A 20,024-nucleotide genomic window follows, 5' to 3' on the forward strand; every position below is an offset into this window, starting at 1 on the left:
ATATGATGTACAGTGCAGACTGTTCAGACTGTTGCAAACTTGATTTTCTTGTTTCTCATTATTCACATCCAACTGTCTGTAAAAGTTTGGGCACCTATCACCTCATTTTGCTGATTTTAACATGAAGAGATGTAAAGACAATCTCGACAGCAAACATTTTTAGCAAATAACATTTTTTGTAAATGTTAATAGACAGTTAATTTATATTTGAGGAACTTTTAAACAGAGATAGAGGAAAAAAGTACTTGTTGCATAAAAAAAAGTTTGTACACCTGACTATATCAGTATTTATTAACACCACCTTTTGGCAGAAATTACAGCTTGCAAGTGTTTTTTTGGTTAGAAAGAAAGCACAACTTTATTCATCACACACTTGTGAAAATTCCTATCTGCATTTAACCCATCTGAAGCAGTGAGCACACACACACACACAGAGAGTGGGCAGCCATGCTAACAGCACCCAGGGAGCAGTTGGGAGTTAGGTACCTCACTCAAGGGCACCCCAGCCCAAGGCCATCCCATATTAACCTAACTGCATGTCTTTGGGGGAAACCAGAGCACCCGGAGGAAACCCACACAGCCACAGGGAGAACATGCAAACTCCACACAGAAAGGCCCTTGCCAGTCACTGGGTTCGAACCCAGAACCTTCTTGCTGTGAGGCAACCATGCTAACCACTACACCACCATGCCGCCCAGCTAGGGAACTTTTGATTATTGTTTTAAGATGTTTCAATGACTATTCCTGGGATAATGTTTCTAGTTCTGAGTTATGCTAGAGCCATCTTGTATGCACAGCATGTTTGAGACCTACCCATAGCTTTCAGGAGACTGAGAAGGTCTCCTGAAATGCATTAAAAACATGCATTACTCATGGAGGACCAAGGTCTGGCTAAACCAGTGCTCAATACTGGGTCTGGAGCTACAGTGGTGCTTGAAAGTTTGTGAACCCTTTAGAATTTTCTATATTTCTGCATAAATATGATCTAAAACATCATCAGATTTTCACACAAGTCCTGAAAGTAGATAAAGAGAACCCAGTTAAACAAATGAGACAAAAATATTATACTTGGTCATTTATTTATTGAGGAAAATGATCCAATATTACATATCTGTGAGTGGCAAAAGTATGTGAACCTTTGCTTTCAGTATCTGGTGTAACACCCCCCCCGTGCACCAATAACTGCAACTAAATATTTCCAGTAACTGTTGATCAGTCCTGCACACCGGCTTAGAGGAATTTTAGCCCATTCCCCCGTACAGAACAGGTTCAACTCTGGGATATTGGTGGGTTTCCTCACATGAACTGCTCGCTTCAGGTCCTTCCACAACATTTCGATTGGATTAAGGTCAGGATTTTGACTTGGCCATTCCAAAACATTAACTTTATTCTTCTTTAACCATTCTTTGGTAGAACGACTTGTGTGCTTAGGGTCGTTGTCTTGCTGCATGACCCACCTTCTCTTGAGATTCAGTTCATGGACAGATGTCCTGACATTTTCCTTTAGAATTTGCTGGTATAATTCAGAATTCATTGTTCCATCAATGATGGCAAGCCATCCTGGCCCAGATGCAGCAAAACAGGCCCAACCCATGATACTAACACCACCATGTTTCACAGATGGGATAAGGTTCTTATGCTGGAATGCAGTGTTTTCCTTTCTCCAAATATAACACTTCTCATTTAAACCAAAAAGTTCTATTTTGGTCTCATCCATCCACAAAACATTTTTCCAATAGCCTTCTGGCTTGTCCACATGATCTTTAGCAAACTGCAGAAGAGCAGCAATGTTCTTTTTGGAGAGCAGTAGCTTTCTCCTTGCAATCCTGCCATGCACAACATTGTTGTTCAGTGTTCTCCTGTGTGTACCAAATCTGCACACACAGGCATAAGATAATACAGAAAGAGTGGAGTAATGCCCCTGTGGAGTAATGCCCTTTAAGTGACTTAATCACGAATCTCTCAAGAAAAGCATGTGAGGAACTTGTGTTAAGTCATGTAGGGTCTTATAATAATCTGCTTTTATCAGAATCACCCATAAAAGCATTGGAATGACAAGGCAATTCAGTAAGTCTTTTATTTTTGTTGCTCACTGAAGACATTTGGGTTTGAGTTGATGAACAGGAATATGAGATGATATATCAGAATGTCAGCTTTCATTTCTTAGTGAAACAAAATCTTAATGCTACAGCATACAAAAAAAAACATTTTAGACAATTGTATGTTTCCTACTTTGATCATTTTAAAATTATTATTATACTGCAGATGTGGCGGCACGGTGGTGTAGTGGTTAGCGCTCTCACCTCACAGCAAGAAGGTCCTGGGTTCGAGCCCCGGGGCTGGCAAGGGCTTTTCTGTGTGGAGTTTGCATGTTCTCCCCGTGTCCGCGTGGGTTTCCTCCGGGTGCTCCGGTTTCCCCCACAGTCCAAAGACATGCAGGTTAGGTTAACTGGTGACTCTAAATTGACCGTAGGTGTGAATGTGAGTGTGAATGGTTGTCTGTGTCTATGTGTCAGCCCTGTGATGACCTGGCGACTTGTCCAGGGTGTACCCCGCCTTTCGCCCGTAGTCAGCTGGGATAGGCTCCAGCTTGCCTGCGACCCTGTAGAACAGGATAAAGCGGCTAGAGATAATGAGATGAGATGAGACTGCAGATGTGCTGACACATCATAATCAGTGGTTACAATGTCTACATTGAAGAAGTAGTGAAGTAACTATTTGATTTCTAGAGTTTTCTAGGTATCACAATCAGGAAACAAGGAAAGGGATTCTGCTAGAAATCTGCAGAGCCATCAGGTATCTGTTACGGGGAAATTCATCTTTAGAGCTTCTTTGGAGTCGACTTCTGCTTGTTTTTGCTTCCCTGAACATCTGGGGTCTATTTAATATCATATACAATAGCACTTACAATCATACCAATCAGTTTACCTACTGATTTTAACTATATTTTCTTATCATAGTTCTACTGTAACACTTTACTTAAGGGCAGTGTTCATAAGCCTATCTCACACCTACTTAATTCTTTATGACATAAATGTATGTCATTTATGTCATAAAGAATTAATTTATTAATTATACTGCTGAATGTATTAATAAATATATGAACATAATTAAACTGATACATAAATTAATAATTAATGCTGCATAAACAACTTTATTTTAGGTTTCAGATGATTTTTAAAGTTATTTTGTTATTGATTTAATTAATTAACCTTATAATATTTAAATTCTCATTTATTTCTATACAGGAATATTTTCAACCCTGCAATATTCTACTTTTCATTTCAAAAATGTAAAAGCTTTAATATGCTACCATTTAATATTACAACTTATTATTTTCATTTTTTATACCAAAATTATATTGTAATTTTATTCAAGACAGATTTTATTAGTACTCCAGTAGGTTTAAGCCTACTAATGGAAGCTCAAACACAATACAAAGATATAAACACAATCTCTACAGCAAGCAATTTTAATGAATACATTTTTTGCAAATGTTATTGGACAGTTACTTTATATTTGAGGAACTTTTAAAAAGAGAGAGAGAGAGAGAGAGAGAGAGAGAGAGAGGAAAAAATAACAATTATTGCATGTGCAAAAAATATGTAGATCCTACCATGTCAGTACTCATTAACACCACCTTTTGGCAGATATCACAACTTGAAATGTTTTTTGTTGCCAGCTAGGAGATTTTCTATTTTTGTTTTAAGATGATTCAGTCACTATTCCTGGCAGAATTTTTCTAGTACTGAAGTATGCTTGGGTCATCTTACATGCACAACGTGTTGGAGACCTACCCACAGATTGCGTAAAATATCCACTCCCATGTTTAACAGTTGACAAGGTGTTTTTTTTTTCTTTCATCAAATGCTGCTCTTTTTTTCACATTTGGAAATTTTTCAAAAACCTTTGGCTTTCCAAAATGCCTCTGGCTTTGTTAGATGTTGTTTTGCATATATTTTCATAAACCTTCCTGCATATCCGTGCAGGAAACTTTCTCTGAGAGCTTGTCTGTTCTTCCTGATCTTGTCTTGCCTTCCACAGGTTTCCTTAACTGCCATTTCTTAATCTCAGTTCAGACAGTGGAAAACTGGAAGCTCTTTGGGAGCTTTTTATAGCTTTCCTACTTTGTAGACATTAATTACCTTCATTTTCAGATTCTCAGTCAGCTGTTTAGAGACCTGGATGATCTAATACATTTGTAGTATGCAAAAATATCACACTACACTACACTACACTACACTACGATGTCACATAATTCAGCTGGAGTATCGGAATAATTGAAGAAGAAGAATTCCCCTGGGAAAAGTTGAACGAAAGATGCCTGTGCACAAATGAATCAGGAAGAATTGTTTATATATATATGGCAGCACGGTGGTGTAGTGGTTAACACTTACGCCTCACAGCAAGAAGGTCCTGGGTTTGCAGCTGGCGAGGGCCTTTCTGTGTGGAGTTTGCATGCTCTCCCCATGTCCGCGTGGGTTTGCTCTGGTTTCCCCCAAAGGCATGTAGGTTAGGCTAATTGGTGGCTCTAAATTGACCATAGGTGTGAATGGTTGTCTATGTGTCAGCCCTGTGATGACCTGGCGACTTGTCCAGGGTGTACCCCACATCTCATCTCATCTCATTATCTCTAGCCGCTTTATCCTTCTACAGGGTCGCAGGCAAGCTGGAGCCTATCCCAGCTGACTACGGGCGAAAGGTGTGTACCCCATATATATATATATATATATATATAAAATTTTGTGGTACAGTGGTGCTTGAAAGTTTGTGAACCCTTTAGAAATTTCTATATTTCTGCATAAATATGACCTAAAACATCATCAGATTTTCACACAAGTCCTAAAAGTAGATAAAGAGAACCCAGTTAAACAAATGAGACAAAAATATTATACTTGGTCATTTATTTATTGAGGAAAATGATCCAATATTACATATCTGTGAGTGGCAAAAGTATGTGAACCTTTGCCTTCAGTATCTGGTGTGACCTCCTTGTGCAGCAATAACTGCAACTAAACATTTCTGGTAACTGTTGATCAGTCCTGCACACCGGCTTGGAGGAATTTTAGCCCATTCCTCTGTAGAGAACAGGTTCAACTCTGGGATATTGATGGGTTTCCTCACATGAACTGCTCGCTTCAGGTCCTTCCACAACATTTTGATTGGATTAAGGTCAGGACTTTGACTTGGCAATTCCAAAACATTAACTTTATTCTTCTTTAACCATTCTTTGGTAGAATGACTTGTGTGCTTAGGGTCGTTGTCTTGCTGCATGACCCACCTTCTCTTGAGATTCAGTTCATGGACAGATGTCCTGACATTTTCCTTTAGAATTTGCAGGTATAATTCAGAATTCATCGTTCCATCAATGGTGGCAAGCCGTCCTGGCCCAGATGCAGCAAAACAGGCCCAAACCATGACACTACCACCACCATGTTTCACAGATGGGATAAGGTTCTTATGCTGGAATGCAGTGTTTTCCTTTCTCCAAACATAACACTTCTTATTTAAACCAAAAAGTTCTATTTTGGTCTCATTCATCCACAAAACATTTTTCCAATAGCCTTCTGGCTTGTCCACATGATCTTTATCAAACTGCAGACAAGCAGCAATGTTCTTTTTGGAGAGCAGTGGCTTTCTCCTTGCAACCCTGCCATGCACACCATTGTTGTTCAGTGTTCTCCTGATGGTGGACTCATGAACATTAACATTAGCCAATGTGAGAGAGGCCTTCAGTTGCTTAGAATTTACCCTGGGGTCCTTTGTGACCTCACCAACTATTACACGCCTTGCTCTTGAAGTGATCTTTGTTGGTCAACCACTCCTGGAGAGGGTAACAATGGTCTTGAATTTCCTCCATTTGTACACAATCTGTCTGACTGTGGATTGGTGGAGTCCAAACTCTTTCGAGATGGTTTTGTAACCTTTTCCATCCTGATGAGCATCAACAACGCTTTTTCTGAGTTCCTCAGAAATCTCCTTTGTTTGTGCCATGATACACTTCCACAAACATGTGTTGTGAAAATCAGACTTTGATCAAATAAATAAAACAGGGTGCCCACTCACACTTGATTGTCACCCCATTGATTGAAAACCCCTGACTCTAATTTCATCTTCAAATTAACTGCTAATCCTAGAGGTTCACATACTTTTGCCACTTACAGATATGTAATATTGGATCACTTTCCTTAATAAGTAAATGACCAAGTATAATATTTTTGTCTCATTTGTTTAACTGGGTTCTCTTTATCTACTTTTAGGACTTGGGTGAAAATCTGATGATGTTTTAGGTCATATTTATGCAGAAATATAGAAAATTCCAAAGGGTTCACAAACTTTCAAGCACCACTGTATATGTGTGTATACATCATCTGTGAACATCTGGGCCAGATGACAGGTAAAATAGCAGTGTAGGTCTGAATTGTGTCCTTACTACTCACTCGCATACTCATTGAATATACTGCAGTTACAGTTGTGTAGTAGATACTTAACCATCATTAGTACATACTGAGATGCAGCCAGATAATTTATTTTGCTCTCTAATTGTCATCAGCTGACAATTCCTAATGACAATTCTTGACCTGCCGAATGAGTCCTAAGTAAATTAAGGTCAAAGAAGTGAATTAAGTTCTGAAACTTTACAATTGGAATGTTGTCCAAACTTTTGCAGGTTATAATTGCTTTTTTCATTTTCATTTTTATCTTTTTAAGTTCATCAAATATAAAGTAACTATGCATTAACATTTGCAGAAAATATTTTAATACTTCGCTGGGTTGTTTGTGTTTACTTCTTTTCATTTCAAAAATGTAACTTGTGTGTTTACATTTCTCTCACACTCTCACAAACATGCACATACACTGAAATGAAGACGACAGAAAACAGTTTTGGTTACTTGTTCTTCTTGTCTTTACATGTTTCCAACATTGGAGAAAATCTGCTCTTTTACTTTTGTTGTACATCTCTTGCTTTTTACAAGAAATTGTCAAATTAAGACATATTCGTGAACACAGCCTCACATCTGAACAAATAACAAAAATAATGCGCTTTTTGCTGGTTTAATATATGTTCACATTAGTAGACTGAAATTGAAATTTTCACCCAATCAAAAAATAGCTTCTTTTTAAAAATGGCAGGGTAAGAAACCCACCTCCATGGCAAAGAAATATTTCTCTTATAAGGGTACACATATAAAAAGACAGTGCGTATACACATAAATTACTAATGCTTTGTTAAAATGTGTAGCTATGTAGCTATCGTAAACGGGTGAATACCCCCAGGATTGTCCCCCCTTTTTTTATTTATTTCAGAGAACACTCTTAAATAAGCATCAACAAGCAACATTGAGAATTTGATCTTGGACAAGATAAACATTTACAAATTGAGGGAACACCCCAAGGGCATTATAAAAAGACCAGTCAAATAACGCTGATGTGCCCCTGAAGTGTCAAGGGTTTCAGACGGATTCCTGCCTTGGAAAGGCAAAAAGCTTCCAAAACCAGGAAGTGATGACCGTGATGTGTGGACGCTAAAACCTTGGATGAATTTTGAACTTCACATTCATGGTCATTAAAGTATTTGGGCTAGTGCCAGTCAACATGATGAAATCCCTGAGATGATGGAAGGAATTTATTCATCGTCATCATCATCATCATCATCATCATCATCGTCATCATCATCATCGTCGTCGTCGTCATCGTCGTCGTCATCGTCATCATCGTCGTCATCATCGTCGTCATCGTCATCATCGTCGTCATCATCGTCATCATCGTCGTCGTCGTCATCATCATCATCATCATCATCGTCGTCATCATCATCATCGTCGTCATCGTCGTCGTCATCATCGTCGTCATCATCGTCGTCATCGTCGTCGTCGTCATCAGGGTCAATTTTGCCTGCCAGCACATCCTCAATCCAGGTGTCCAGCTCATAGGAAGTGGGCATGTCCTCATCATCCATCTCCATCCAAACGCTGTCAGCCTGTACAATAAATACAAAAGAGAGAATTCGAGAGAGACAAAAGGGGAGGAAAAAGACAAAAGGTTTTTTTTTTCTTCTTTTTTTTTTTTGCCTGAAGCACATACAACAAGAGATCTTAACTCCGGTCCTTAGGACCCCCTGCTCTGCACAGTTTAACGTGTTCCCCACTGCTACCATGCCTTGATCCAGCTCATCAGTTATTTGTTATGACTTTAATGAGTTTGGCCTGGTATGTTAAGGCAAGGGAGAACTTCTAACTGTGCAGGGTAGGGGAGTTTAGAATTTATAGCATTACACATTTTAGAAATGGCATGCTGAGATTTTAGGGGAAAAAAAATCATCTTTAGACATATTAAATCCCAGCAAAGCAAAGTAACAGAACAAGGAACCTTGACTGTTAATATAAAAGTGTATAGTATTAATCAATTAAGAGAAGAAAGGTAGACAAGTTAAAAGCAATAGATAAAAACAAACTAAAATAGAATTACAGGAAAATAGAAAGCCAGAGAGAGACAAATTCTAACAAGCAGTCAGGCAGGCAGGCTCGGAGATACATTCTGAGTGTTTAAGACAGGTAGTCAACTTAGAGACAACACTCACAAACTCTTACAGAACATAGCTGAGCATTTCAGGCATTGAACAGGCATCTTATCACAGCCCTTCAGGCAACAGACGGGTTTGTTAACATTGGCGATGGTCTTACATCCTTCACATCCACCACACCAATTTGCGGAGAGGAAAGGTCAATGCCAAAAGTGTTTTCCCAGTAGGGCACCAACTGAATAAAATAGACACAGGAATAATCATAAGATCTTTATGCATTTATGAGACTTGTATAATTCAGTATGCAGGCTCTAAAAAGTCTGAGGATCACAGTAATGCTCAAGAATATTTGGATAGGGTGACACTTTATTCAGTTATGCATATTGAAGCATATTATTCAGGAACTGATATGAATTATTTAGTAATTACATAGGAAAATGGAAAGATAAGCAGTTATGAGAGTGAGGAATGTAGTTCTGATGAATGAGTTCTGGGAGTTTACAGGAGTAAAGATTTCACTAAAGCTCTGATCTTTTCGAAACATTTTAAAATCTATATGCCTAACATAATTAGGCTTGCTTCATACAGTTCATGATCACTGTTTAACTTTGCCTGTCACTTCAATAGTTGAGGAAAACATAATTATGCACCTCATAAATGATTTTACTAATGTTATTATAGTAGCAATTGTGTAAGAAGCTCACAGGTGAGCTTCAGAGAACTGTAATCCAGTTTAGGTTCAATGTTAAAGCTAAGGATTCGGGGTCAGTATTAGATTTATGTAGACTCTCACCAGGGGGAAGTCATCTGGGTCAATCCAGATAATGCTCAGATCAGGGTTTTCAGTGTTCTCACGGGATACCTCCTTCAGAATCTCCAGGAATTCAAAACCATCTAATTGGAGGTTGAGTAAGACGATAGAAAAATATTAAAAAACATGCTCTCTCCAAAATTTGAGAATTAATACGTTTATATTATTCTAACTACAAAAACAGTCGAATTAAGAAATTTTCCGAAGGCTAGTCTGCATAAAATCTGTCCTAATATCTGAAAATTGTTAAAGTAGTAATGATGTATAATTATTTATTTAAGGTTTTCATGTGTGAAAACCTTAAATATTATCATATTATCATGCAAACATGATAATATCCACAAAAAAGTGTGTACACTGATTACAAAAAAAAAGTGTAAACTGTTACTAAGCGGGTCTATGACACATTGTGTCTTTCAGTATGAGCAGAATTACTGCTATTCATTTACTAGGCCTGAAAGTCACTGTAAGAATGGCCACTGCATGATTTGATACATCTAAAAGTCAGATAATAAATTTAACTGGAGCCTGTGAAAAGATTTTCATGCACACACAACTTATGAACAGAACATACGGTGTACATGTCTCACTGCCTTCAGTTTCCAGAGGTTTAGTTTCACTTTATACTCTTCCAGAAGTCTCTTAGAGATCTAAACTTACCAAAGCTAGTAGCACAAGCAAAGGTAGTAAGGGCAAGTAGCAGAAGCTAAAACATTATTTACAAGTTGTTTCTACTTATAATTGTAGCTACATAGCAATGTTATGAGATGTGCTCTTCTAGCTATGCTTCTCCTGTGTGAGGCTTGGTATTGTTGGCTTCAGTGATTTTTGTAACAATAACAGATAAATTTAGTGTTGAGCCAGTCCAGGCCTTTACTCAGTAATAGGCTAGTCAACTGGAATTGCCAAGGCTATACCAGAGTGTTATTTTGGGCTAATTGCAGTGTAGTGATAGTGTTGCTTAACTAACAGTCTTGTGTGTCAGTCATACTGTAAACACAGCTAGTAGGGAGTAAGTGACTGTACAACCAGTAGCCATTGGTAGAAACAAGTACAGTTGCCATAGTTAGTTGGCATATTTTGAGAGAGAGTGATAGTAAACAAGACCCACAGGTTAGAAGCCTCACCTGTGCATTTTCTTATACCGTATGTACGATAATGTCGTGGCTACGAGGCAACGACACCTGTAAGAACACTGCTTAGACATTGTAAGAAGACTTAACTGCCTTGAGATCTTATCCATTTTTATGCATTCAGCTTACCAGTGTCAGATTCCTCAGCAAAGGCCACAATGTGTTGTCCATTAATGTCATCCTCCTGATAGATAGATAGATAGATAGATAGATAGATAGATAGATAGATAGATAGATAGATAGATAGATAGATAGATAGATAGATAGATCATTATCTTAATTCTAAAAGACATGAGATATGATAATATGTGTGCAGTTCTCTTGCTATGAAAGCTTACCCAGGTCTCATACATGCTATAGGGTTCTAGTTTTCTTAGAGTCGGTCTGGAGAAAAGAGAAGCAACACAGATTTCCACTTACAGCTAGTAATTTAAATACTAAAAAAAAAAAAAAAACAGTTTTACACAACCAAATTAATAGTCTTATAGGACCAAAGATGTCCTCCTTTTTTCTCCTCAGCTGAATAAGGCATATTAAAACAAGGTAAACATTAAGCTGTATCACATTGCTTGAACACTGCTCTTGGAAAAGGCCATAAGACTTCATTATCCTACAAAATAAGTGACCAAGTCTATTCCTGTAATAATAATGTTACAACCCCAATTCCAGAAAAGTTGGGATGCTGTGTAAACTCTAAATAAAAACAGAATGCGATAATTTGTAAATCATGGAAATGCTACATTTAACTGAAAATAGTGCAAAGACAACATATCAAATGTTGAAACTGAGAAATTTTATTGTTTCGTCACTAGCGGTGTCGAAACGGCCTACAGGAGGGAGGTGGCCAGTGTGGTGTCATGGTGTGAGGATAACAACCTCACCCTCAACACGGACAAGACGAAAGAGATGATAGTGGACATGAGGAAGGAGAGGAGACCTCATCGGCCACTGTTCATCCAGGAGCTTGAGGTGGAGAGGGTGAGCGGCTTCAAATACCTGGGTGTTCACATCAGTGAGGACCTCACATGGACACTTAACACCACACAGCTGGTTAGGAAGGCTCAACAGCGACTGTACTTCCTGAGGAGGCTGAGAAAGTTTGGTATGTCACCCAAGATCCTCAGCAACTTCTACAGCTGTGTGATTGAGAGCATCCTGACCAACTGCATCACTGTGTGGTATGGCAGCACCACAGCAATGGACCGCAAACACCTGCAGAGGGTAGTGAAGACTGCTGAGAGGATCACCAAAACTCCATTGCCCTCTCTGCAGAGCATCTACCACTGCAGAGTCCACAGAAGAGCTGCCTCCATCCTCAAAGACCCCACCCACCCCCAGCATGGACTGTTCACACACCTACCCTCAGGCCGGAGGCACAGAAGTGTGAAATGTAAGTCAGACAAAAGAACTCTTTCTTTCCCACTGCCATCAGACTCCTGAACAGCTGACAGGAGTCTATAACCATGGGCTACCTCCCTGTAAACTGTCCTTGACTGTTTACATCTGTTTACATTTGTTTGCACATTACTGCCCTTTTTGCTGCTGTTCCTTGACTGTTTACATCTGGTTGCATTGTTTGCACATATTTGCACATTACTGCCCTTCTGCTGCTATGTCTGATCATTGCCTTATTGTTTACACTCTGTAAACATTTGGGAACTGAGGAGACCAATTGCTGTAGTTTTGAAAGAGAAATGTTGTCCCATTCTTGCCTGATATACAATTTCAGTTGCTCAACTGTTCGGGGTCTCCTTTGTCATATTTTGTGCTTTATAATGCACCAAATGTTTTAAATAGGAGACAGGTCTGGACTGCAGACAGGCCAGTTTAGCACCTGGACTCTTTTACTATGGAGCCATGCAGTTTTAATACATGCAGAAAGCAGTTTGGCATTGTCTTGCTGAAAGAAGGAAGGCCTTCTCTGAAAAAAGATTTTGTCTGGATGGCATCATATTGCACTGAAATCATTCAGCAGTAATGATGCCTTCCCAGATGTACAAGCTACCCATGTCATGTGCACTAATACACCCTCATACCATCACATATGCTGGCTTTTGAACTGTGCACTGATAACAGGCTGGATGGTCCTTCTCCTCTTTAGCCTGGAGGACGTGGTGTCCATGATTTCTAAAAATCATTTCTCCTTTTGATTTGTCAGACCTTGGGACAATTTTCTACTTCACTTCATCCATCCATCCATCCATCCATCCATCCATCCATTATCTGTAGCTGCTGATCCTGTTCTACAGGGTCGTAGGCAAGCTGGACCCTATCCCAGCTGACTATGGGTGAGAGGCGGGGTACACCCTGGACAAGTCACCAGGTTATTGCAGGGCTGACACAGAGACAAACAACCATTCACACTCACACCTACGGTCAATTTAGAGCCACCAATTAACCTAACCTGCATGTCTTTGGACTGTGGGGGAAACTGGAGCACCCGGAGGAAACCCATGCAGACATGGGGAGAACATGCAAACTCCACACAGAAAGGCCCTTTTCTGGCCACTGGGCTCGAACCCAGGACCTTCTTGCTGTGAGGCGACAGTGCTAACCAATACACCACCATGCCGACTGCACTTCACTTCAGTCCATCATAAAAAAGCTCGGTCCCAGAGAAGGTGGCAGTTTTTCTGGATATTGTTTATATAGAATAGAATAGGATGCCTTTGTTGTCATTGCACAAATGTACACTGAAATTTAGTTCATCATATATGGTTTTAACTTGCATTTGTGGATGCAGTAATGAACTGTTTTCACAGACTATGGTTTTCCAAAGTGTTCCCGAGCCCATATAATGATTTCCACTACATACACTTGTCTACTTTTAATGCAGTGTTGCCTGAGGGCCTGAAAATCACAGACATCCATTGTCAGTTTTCAGCCTTGTCTCTTGCATACAGAGATTTCTCCGGATTCTCTGAATCTTTTAATGATATTACGTACCATAGATAGCATGATCCCCAAATTCTTTGCAATTTTACATTGAGGAATGTTATTCTTAAATTGTTGCACTGTTTGCCCATGCAGTCTTTCACAGAGCAGTGAACCCATCCCCATCTTTACTTCTGAGAGACTCAGCCTCTTTGGGATGCTCTTTTTTATACACAATCATGTTACTAACCTGTTGCCAATTAACCAAATTAGATTTTTTTGTTTTATTTTGTTTTGTTTTAGCATTATACAATTTTTTCAGTCTTTTGTTGCCCCTGTTCTAACTTTTCTGTAATGTGTTGCTGACATCATATTCAAAATGAGTATATATTTTTCAAAAAACAATAACATTTCTCAGTTTCAACATTTGATACAGTGCCCTCCACAATTATTGGCACCTTATTGGCTTCTAATAAATTCTTTTTTTTTAAATAATATAGGACAACAATGTAAAAAAAGAGAAAAATCCAACCTTTAATTCAAGTGCATTTATTCAGTGGGGAAAAAATCCCATTTTAAGAAATAATTATTTTACATGAAATCATGTGTGCCACAATTATTGGCATCCCTGATGTTAATACTTTGTACAACTCCCTTTTGCCAACAAGACAGCATTTAATATTCTCCTATAACATTTCACAAGATGGGAGAATACAGAGAGAGGGATATTCGACCATTCCTCTTTGCACAATCTCTAAATCATCCAGAGTCCTGGGTCCTCTCCTATGCACTCTCCTCTTCAGCTCACCCCACAGGTTTTCAATTGGATTGAGGTCTGGGGACTGAGCTGGCCATGGGAGGAGCTTGATTTTGTGTCTGGTGAACCATTTTTGTGTAGATTTGGCCACATGTTTAGGGTCATTATCTTGCTGAAAGACCCAGTGACGACCCATCTTCAGCTTTCGGGCAGAGGCCACCAGATTTTGATTTAAAATGTCCTGGTATTTCAAAGAGTTCATGATGCCATGCACCCTAACAAGGTTCCTGGGGCCTTTGGAAGAGAAATGGGCCCACAGCATCACCGAGCCTCCCCCATACTTCACAGTGGGCATGAGGTGCTTTTCTGCATACTCATCTTTTGTGATGTATTACAGTGTTTGTTGCCAAAAATCTCTATCTTGGTCTCATCTGACCAAAGCACACAGTCCCAGTTGAAGTCCCAGTACCGCTTAGCGAACTCCAGACGTTTACGTTTATGCTTGTAAGTGAGAAAAGGCTTTTTCCATGCATGCCTCCCAAACATCTTGTTGGCATGTAGATAGCGCCTGATGGTTGTTATGGAGACTTTGTGACCCCAAGATGCTACTCTTTGATGCAATTCGCTAACAGTGAGCTTTGGAGAACTTTTTACTTCTCTTACCATCCTCCTCACTGTGCGTGGTGGCAAGATAAACTTGCATCCTCATCCAGGCTTGTTTGCCACTGTTCCAGTTGTTTTAAACTTCTTGATGAGTCCTCTGACTGTAGATATGGGCAGGTGTAGGCGAGTGGCTATTTTCTTGTAGCCATTGCCTGACTTATGAAGGTCGACACACAACTGCCTTACTTGAATGGTGTGTCCTCTTGTCTTTCCCATGTTGAAGAGTGGATAAGAGAAATAGGCCTCTGTGTCACATCATATTTATACCCCAGGGAAACAGGATGTGATGAATTACTAATTAAAGGTTCCTAGATACTCTGATCAACATTATAAACTACAGTAGAAATGACAGAAATGCTTCAATTACATTTATTTTCTAGGAATTGTTATGGGTGCCAATAATTGTGGAACAGGTGATTTTATGAAAAATAATTATTTCTTAGTCAGGGATTTTTTTTTTAATTCACTTGAGTTAAGGGTTACATTTTTCTACAATTTTCAGTGTGAGATTATGATTCTGCAATAAAAATTGAATTTATTTTAAGGCTTTTAACACATCTTAACCAGGGGTGCCAATAATTGTGGAGGGCGCTGTATGTTGCCTTTGTATAATTTTCAATGAAATATAGGGTTTCCATGATTTGCAAATCCTCACATTCTGGTTTTATTTGTTTTATACAGTGTCCAAAGTTTTTTTTTTTGCAATTGGGGTTGTATATAGTTCTGTTATATAATCCTACTTTCCCATTTAATAAAAAGATGCCTGTTATGAGGCCTTACCTTTCATGCTCCTCGATGTAGTCAATCAGCTCAGCCTCAGTGTGAGGTTTGCCTGGGATTGTGCTAGGCTCCTTCATGAAGGGCTCGTAAAAATCCACCTCATTCATTTCCAGTTTTAGTTTTTGGGCAATCTGCACAGATGCAGTAGTTAGGACAGGGAGGAAGCATTCAGAATTGAGACAGAGGTATACTGTAGACAGTCTAGACCTAGTGGAACCTGACTATTTCCATACTATTTTTTAACCTGGCATGCTAGATTTTCTGGATTTGTTGACATTGTGATCCACATTACAATGTGGTTGAATGGTAAAATTTTCAACAAATACAAACAATTAGGGAAGTCATTTAGATGATTTTTCAGTGGATTTGATTGATGTTAACGATTCATTTCACATTCATTTTTGATTTGTTTACTAGCAGCTGCCATTGTCCCTTCAGTGCAAATGCCACAATCATTATGAAGGTTAGGTGTTGTCCTATTTAGAATGAATGAATGAATGAATGAATAACTGGACAGAATTCAAGACGTGTTGTATCAGGCTTGCTCAAATTATGTGTCTTGTCTAGGGTGTTTACAATACCTCAGCAATTACTTCGATAATTAAAAAACCCATTAACACTAACACACCTGGTGCCACACACACACATGCACATACAGACGTACACACATAAACATGCCACTACCAGATCAGTATAACTGCTGTGCTGAAAATGATCCACCATACAAATAGGGTCAATAGTCAATATATTGACTATTGACCCTATTTGTATGGTGGATCATTTTCCTATTTGTATGGTGGATCATTTTCAGCACAGCAGTTATACTGATCTGGTAGTGGCATGTTTATGTGTGTACGTCTGTTATACAGACGTTATACAGATATACAGATCAGCACATTGCTGTGCTGAAAATGATCCACCATACAAATAGGGTCAATAGTCAATATATTGACTATTGACCCTATTTGTATGGTGGATCATTTTCAGCACAGCAGTTATACTGATCTGTAAAAAATGTAACTTGCAAAATTGTTGAGTGAAAAAAGGATTCTAAGTTGAATGAACAAATTTCCCTTCTAATTGTTCAAGTAACTAAAAAAAATAGTTGAGATGCCTTTCCCTCGCCACAAGTTCATAGGAATTGGAAAATTAAGTTAAGTGAACTTATATATTCAAGTGCTGACTGACGCCCCTTAACCGATGCCACTGCGCATGCGCACTTCACAAGTTCGAAAGTTTCAACGGTCGGGTGGAGTGAGAAGTCCATGGAAACTGACACGAGACGTTGTATAGGAGTCTAGACTAAGCTTTCCTCAACAGAGGACAGGGAATTCCCTCGTTGAATGTCGGTATTTGTTTCTGTTTGTGTAATAATAGGCAAAGTGAAGTAGAACTTAAGTGTTGAGAGGTTTGTGTTAACTAAAAAATGTAATGCACACTAAATCATTGTAAAAAAAAATAGTCAAGCCAACTTAAAAATGTAACGCAACCTGCTGCCAAAGGATTTTGAATAAACTCAACTTAGAACCATGATGTGCCAACTTGCTGTTCTAAGTAAATTGGCATTATTATTTCAATTTATTTCAACTAAACAATTTGTTGGACTGAACTTCTATGCCATAAATCCAGGGACCCGGGTTTGATTCTGACCCGAGGTCATTTCCCGATCCCTCCCCGTCTCTCTCCCGCTCATTTCCTGTCTCTACACTATCCTATCCAATAAAGGTGGAAAAAGCCTAAAAAAAATCTTTAAAAAGGATAACTTAATGTTTTTTGTGCCAACTTGCTTTTCCAAGTTAATTGGAATGATTATTTCAATTTATTTCAACATCACAATTTGAATGCACTGAACTTGCTAAATAAAGTAAGGTCAACATAAAATACTCATCTGTGTCGACTTAAAAGAGCAAGTCAGCACAACTATTTGGCCTGGAGTTGAGTTTACTCAAAATCCTTTGGCAGCAGGTTGCATTACATTTTTAAGTTGGCTTGACTAATTTTTTTTTACAGTGTAGTGTTCCAATTATGAAACCTGTCTACTGATATAGAAGGTAGTAGATATGATAGTAGTTATGGTAGTAAATATTATTTATAGACTGTACATTTTTACCCACATAAATAATTTGGAATTCACTTGCCATGGTTGAGTATTAACTAGCATGTTTTGAAAATGTAAATAAGACAAAAACAGCAATGCATTGTAATGTTTGGATTTTGCTTACTTTTGAATTGAAAGTGGCAAAGAACTTGACGAAGGGATGGAACTCTTCAGCGGCATCATCATATTCAATAAAATCTGAAACATCAAGAACATATGGGATATAGGGACCACTACATATAGTATCAAACACTGGCTACATGGACTGGATTGGACAGACACAAGACTGAACTAAACAGACCTGAGTAATTACACAGCACAGGAAATACAGTCACTGGGCAATACTTACATCGGGAATTCTCATTCTTAAAGTATCCCACTAACTTGACATCCTCCTCGAGGTTAAAAAAGCCTCTTAGCTCTCCTTCAGTGTCAATGATCTCCACTGGATCCTCAATAACCTGAGAGAACAGAGAACAATCCATCTATCACTAATCAGTGAAGGTTTCAAAGACATTTACTTCCACTTGATTTGTTCAGGGTCTCATGACATGGTCTGACCATTGGCTTGTGGCAGGTATTAAAGCACAATAATGTTTTTGAAACTAAAGTCCTTATTATATATTGGAAGTGAAAGGAACAGCAAGAGTATGATTTATATGGTTTAGTTCATTTTCATTATGTCACATTAGAGCAACTTCTGCTTAATAACTACATAGATACTATCTGGAATCCTAAATAGTTATTTTTTCTAACTAGCTAGCAGAATAAACTCTATATCAACTGCCCTTTACAGATGGAGTGCTATATAAAACAAATTTTTATTTTCTTTCAGTTTCAAATTGGTATGACCTTAAGTGATGCCAATGGGACAAAGTGATAAGGGCTTATTTTAAATACTACTGGAACACAGAGATGCTGTACACAAGGAGAGGATGTTGTAATGTGATTGTAGAACTTCATTCTGTCACAGATAGCAATAATAGTTCAAGTATATAATAAACTGAAATAAAACACAACAGGGTGTGCTGTTATGGGAAAATATGTAACAACAAGTGGGAATTATTTTTTAATACAATGTTTTATTTCTTTTATACCAAAGCAATTTGCCAACATCAGTTTATACTTGCATCCTTTTACAGTTACAGCATGTTTAATGTTGTGGAACATCCATGAAACAAGTTATTTCCTATTATCACTTATGTCATAGCAGCTACAGTATAAACAGTTGTTCCCTCACTAGTCGCTCTCTTTTTTCTCTATTATTCAGTTAATAAGACAAAAACTGCAGTTCTTGTTATCAAGACACTGCAGAGTGCAATGTCCAGAAAATTTTCCTGACCACTCAGAATCAATAACTCAATGACGCTATGGTATAAATGTCAATTATTTCTTTGACTATACAACATACTGTAAGTAGATAGATAGATAGATAGATAGATAGATAGATAGATAGATAGATAGATAGATAGATAGATAGATAGATAGATAGATTGATTGATTGATTGATTGATTTACTTTATTGATCCCAAGCTGGGAAATTGTTATGTTACAGCAGCAAGTTATCAGACATGCGAAAAGAAAAAGACACACTGTTGTAGGGGGGGCTGCCATGCCGTAGCCATAGTAACCAATTCCCTGCTTCACTTTATGAACCATCTTCTCCCTTCCACTGTACAGCATTGAACACAAAAATCCCTGTACTCGATGCCATGTTCTATCTCCGCCCATTCTTCTGACTCCCTGTAATGGTATTGGATATAGAGATGATACCAGATGCCAAATACAGTGATGTCACAACTGTGCTTTAAACCCGCGGCATAAAAGAAATCCTTTCTCTCTGGCGGTGGGTTTCCACGTGTGAAAGAGATGTCGTTGCATCTGTGCTACAGGAGAACAAAGGACAAAGAACGAGCTATTGATACCGGACCTTTAGCCAAAGTTCAATGTATTTGATCTTCACATAGTTGTAATAATAACTGAACCGGTTAGTTACTGCAGCCCACGCAGTATTTTAAAGAGAAAAGGTGACCGGATCCCTTTTCCCTTTTGCAACGTCGACGAACTACAAACAAGATTCCTTCCAGATCATCGGATGACCGACGGGACACCAAAGATCTTCAGCTGACAAGCTGTAAAAGTAAAAGGAACAGAACTGTTTTCTCCCTGGATCTGCGCTCTGCGCTGTCTTCGGATAACAGACGGCACACTTTCAGTCACCAAGCAAGAGCGATCTCAAGTAAGGCTGACATCTGGGCAATTGTTAGTCTTAGTTGTGGCTAGTTAATGTGAAGAGTGTTGTTTATTTGAATTAATTCATGGTTTAAATGTACGCATTTTGATTCACATGAAAGTCGGTCTTAGGCCCTGTCCGCACGGCAACGGAT

The 20,024-nt window shown here is 38.7% G+C and overlaps 1 protein-coding gene across 1 annotated transcript in view; it reads right to left on the reverse strand.

The window, feature by feature from the left end:
- Positions 1–6,835: 6,835 nt before the first annotated feature.
- The window catches only part of casq1b (calsequestrin 1b), a 70,343-nt gene continuing 57,154 nt past the window's right edge, over positions 6,836–20,024 (reverse strand). Inside the window, exons 4-11 of the mRNA XM_060915932.1 lie at positions 17,987–18,098; positions 17,762–17,835; positions 15,540–15,670; positions 10,804–10,849; positions 10,595–10,649; positions 9,315–9,415; positions 8,682–8,756; positions 6,836–7,978 (exon numbers count right to left, since the gene is read on the reverse strand). Of these exons, the coding sequence (XP_060771915.1) occupies positions 7,628–7,978; positions 8,682–8,756; positions 9,315–9,415; positions 10,595–10,649; positions 10,804–10,849; positions 15,540–15,670; positions 17,762–17,835; positions 17,987–18,098 (945 nt within the window). The 3' untranslated portion in view covers positions 6,836–7,627. The remainder of the gene's footprint in view (positions 7,979–8,681; positions 8,757–9,314; positions 9,416–10,594; positions 10,650–10,803; positions 10,850–15,539; positions 15,671–17,761; positions 17,836–17,986; positions 18,099–20,024) is intronic.

The sequence above is a fragment of the Neoarius graeffei genome, chromosome 3 (assembly GCF_027579695.1).
Source record: "Neoarius graeffei isolate fNeoGra1 chromosome 3, fNeoGra1.pri, whole genome shotgun sequence".
NCBI classification, from domain to species: domain Eukaryota; kingdom Metazoa; phylum Chordata; class Actinopteri; order Siluriformes; family Ariidae; genus Neoarius; species Neoarius graeffei.